This window comes from Protobothrops mucrosquamatus, unplaced genomic scaffold, assembly GCF_001527695.2.
Source record: "Protobothrops mucrosquamatus isolate PMUCROS unplaced genomic scaffold, P.Mucros_1.0 scaffold25, whole genome shotgun sequence".
Lineage (NCBI taxonomy): Eukaryota > Metazoa > Chordata > Lepidosauria > Squamata > Viperidae > Protobothrops > Protobothrops mucrosquamatus.
Window position 1 is genome coordinate 1,446,030 of NW_015386410.1, and position 3,705 is coordinate 1,449,734.

At 49.6% G+C, this 3,705-nt stretch overlaps 1 protein-coding gene across 1 annotated transcript in view; it reads right to left on the reverse strand.

Moving 5' to 3' along the window:
- Positions 1–1,426: 1,426 nt before the first annotated feature.
- LOC107283110 (glutamate receptor ionotropic, NMDA 2D-like) overlaps positions 1,427–3,705 on the reverse strand; it is a 50,801-nt gene continuing 48,522 nt past the window's right edge. The window contains exon 12 of the mRNA XM_015810960.1: positions 1,427–2,869. Within this exon, the coding sequence (XP_015666446.1) occupies positions 1,427–2,869 (1,443 nt within the window). The remainder of the gene's footprint in view (positions 2,870–3,705) is intronic.

Sequence of the window (3,705 nt, forward strand, 5' to 3'; positions counted from 1 at the left end):
AACTACCCGTTTGCAAGCAAGGGACGGGGAAGTCATACAATCATGTCCACCTCTTCCGTTTCTGCCCCTGCTATGTGCACAGAGAAGCCCTGCACAGTTGGCTTAAGACAGTAGATGGAAATGATCTATCTATTGCATCAGAATTTTTTTTCTTCTATTAGCTTTGTTTTGCTCAGTTGAAGCGCTATGCCCTTTCAGTCAACTGAAGAGCATCCCAGTCCTGTTTTCTATCATTTTGTATAATCACTCTCTTAACATGGAGAGCATCAGTGCACTGGTGGATATGGGATGCAGGTGTTGTGAGAAGAAACCCTTTCGGATATGACTTGGGTGGGATGCGTGAAGTGCGGGGCTGCAATTGTTTCATTTACTTATTTACGTCCATCACAGCACCCAGATGGATGAGCCTGCACGTCTCTGCCTACGAGGTGGTGTTTTTTTGCCGTGGGTTGCTATCTCCCTAATGAGGGGAGCCCATGATTGCAAATTTTTATATATGCGATGGAGAAAGGGAAGAAATAAAAGTAAGCACAAGAAGAGCAAAGAAAGTGAGATGGGAGAAGAGGAAAATGTGCAGGAAAAAATATCACAGTTTTCTGTTTGAACAAAGTCACAGTTTTGTCTCCTACCATCCTTTCCCACCACAAGGTCCAAACAGTCGTGTGGAGGAGGCCCTCCACCACCCACCCCCTGCCCTGGAGCCTGAGATTGCACTGGCTGCTCCAGCTGCCAATCTGTGGGAGGACAGGGACTCGCCCCCACCTGCTGGGACCCTCACTTGGCTCTTGTTCAAAGAGGAGCAGCCCTGCTGTTGCAGTAGCCCATTGCCACCAACCAGAGGACCCCACCCCACCGAAGTGCCACAGAGTGGCAGGAAAGCCCTTTTTCTGGATATAAAAGGTCTGTTATGGAAATGCAGGTGGGAACAGCTCCCCTGTACCCCCACCCCCCGCTGCAAATTGGCTGGTGCAAGGGATTGGGTGTTTTGTCAGGGGGGCTATTCTGGTGGCACTTGGGGTAGCAGTAGCAGAGTGTTGCCCCTCTCTGAGATGTTGTCTCTGTTCTCCCTTCTGATTTTTTTTTGTTTTTTTAAATGAGAATATTAGTGGTTCCAGTCCCCACTGTAGTTTTATCTGTGATACTCTTTTGGTTGAACAATTCCCCTTCTCTGTGGCAGGGAGATATGACACTATGCCATCTCTTCTTGGTGGCATTATGGCAGCATGCCCTTGGTGGGTTCATTGGTGGCACTGATCTGCATCCCCCTCTCCGTGGCCATCTTCGTGGTATTGCCTTTGTTCCTTGAGTTGGGCCACGGTGCCATCTCCACCTTCTGAGTCTCAACCACAATTCAGTCTTTTTTCTGTTATTTCATCTTAAATGTCTTTCTCTACCCCTCTCCCACGCCCACCCCACCTGGCGCTGGTCATACCTCGGACTCCAGGCTGGAGAAATGGGCTGAACCGCGCCTGGCAAAAAGCTCCCCGCTTCGACTCACCCGGCGTGGCAGCCACTCCGGGGAGAAGCCACCCTGGTGTCGATGGGAAGCCCCACAGCGCATCGTGTGGCAGGAGCTGAGGTCCTCCAGACTACGGGAGGTCGGGTGGAGGACTCCACCGCCTGGCCCCAGCTCACAGGAATAGTGGTGGCAGCGTCGGTGGAAGCCGTGGCGATGCCGAGGAACTAGGCAACTGTAGTGGCTACAGTGTCGATGCTCCCAGTCCAGCCGGCGTTCCAAATGCTCTTCCGAGCAGCTCAAATAATGCAAGGCTTCTTTGCGGCACGGCGGAGTGGGTGGCGGGAGCATTTCTAGGCTCAGGCAGTGCTGGCAAGGACCGTGACACCCGTGGCATTTGGCCAACTTGTCAGCCGACCAGTAGTGTAGAGGCTTGTGTGTAGCAAAGAGCTGCCTCTCTCGGGAGGGGTAGGTGCAGAAATAATCTGGCGACTGGTACCAGCAGCTGTGGCCATCACTATCCCTCTCACAGATGTCGGAATTAGAGTCTGAAAAGTCCACATAATGACTTTGGCTGTGCAAACTGGCACCGACGGCAAGCGGGTGAGAATGACTGCGGCAGATGTGAGCCCGGGAGCTCCTCTCGCGGCTTGACGTGGTTGGGCATTTTGCTTCTGGCTCAGCTCGTGGCAGAGATGCCTCCTCAGCGTGTCGGTAACGGGGGACCGGCGGGGAACGTTCATCTTCGTAGGAGAGCCGGGTGTAGCCATACCGGCTTTGCTCTTTCCCAAAAGACCGGGAGGTGCCTCTCTCCAACTCACAAGGGCTTTTAGTAGGATAACTGCTTATAGGACCATCATATTTTTTCACCTCGGAAGCTCGGCCAGCCCCTTTCCCTGCTTGGAAACTTTCATACAAACCCTGGAGAGATTTGCGTTGCCAACCTGATGCCACCGGTGGCATGTCTGGAGAATCTTTTTCCCGCACTATAGCAAAGTAGGACGGAGGGTTTTCCAGCCCAAGGGAAGGCTGTGGGGGAGAGAGCTGACAGGGTGCCATTTTTTTGCTACTGACATGATCTGAAAGCCCTTCAGGTTCGATGGGGCCATAGAACCGGTGAAAGCCATCCGAGAAAGGACTCTTGAGGCTGTGGCGTGGTGCTTTAGTGGTAGGGAGCTCTGCAGGTGTAGGGGGGTACAAATCCTTGTAAAAGTTGGGGCTATGGGCATGACGCCACCGTTCCACAATGTGCCGTTCACGAGGCAGGAAGCTGGAACAGGGGAGCGGAGGCCCAGGAGGACTGGGCAGAGCTGGGGCTGCACCCCGTGATGGCCCGTAGGTGTGATTCAGGATGGGCAACTGCTGCTGGTCTGGTATTTTGGGGTCTTCGCTGCTACAACAACTATACATGCCCTGGAAGAAATGGGAGAAATAGATATATATAAGAAGGTTCTTCAACTATAGCTATGTTTTTTACGTCTAGCAAGCAGGCAAAACTATAATGTAGAAAATGCACTGGAAATTTTGCAAAGAGAGCGCTCCCTAAAATGACGCCTGGGCAGGTAGGACAATAAAATACAGGTGTCCTCAATTTATGACTGTAGTTAAGCTCAGAATTACAGTCATAAATCATAGTGGTTGCTAAAGCAGGTCACCACCTGATCCCTGATTTTATAACAATTTTTGTGGCAGTCGTTAAGCAAACCCATTGTACCCAATAGGCACTTTTTGTGGGAAAAAGTTGTAAAATTCAGTCACATGACAGTGGGATATTACAAACAGTCCTAAATGTGGGCCAGTCCTAAGCACCCAAAATGTAATCACATGACCATGGGGGGGGGGTAGAAGTCTGTCACAACTTTGAACAGTCACTAAGTAACCATTCATAAGTAACAGAATAACAGAGTTGGAAGGGACCTTGGAGGTCTTCTAGTCCAACCCTCTGCTCAAGCAGGAAACACTATACCATTTCAGACAGATGGTTCTCCAAGCTCTTCTTAAGTCAAGTACTATCTGTATTAGTTCTGTATCAAGAAAATTCTAAGTTGAGTTTTATTTATTTATTTATTTATTATATTTTTACCCCGCCCTTCTCCTTGCGGACTCAGGGCGGCTAACAGCCTAATAAAAACAAATACAAAAGTACAAAAATACTACCATTAAAACGTAATTAAAAGGAAATATTAATTTGGCCTTTGTTATTTTAAAAATTGTTTTAAAACCCAACTAAAAATACCCCTTAGGCCAGT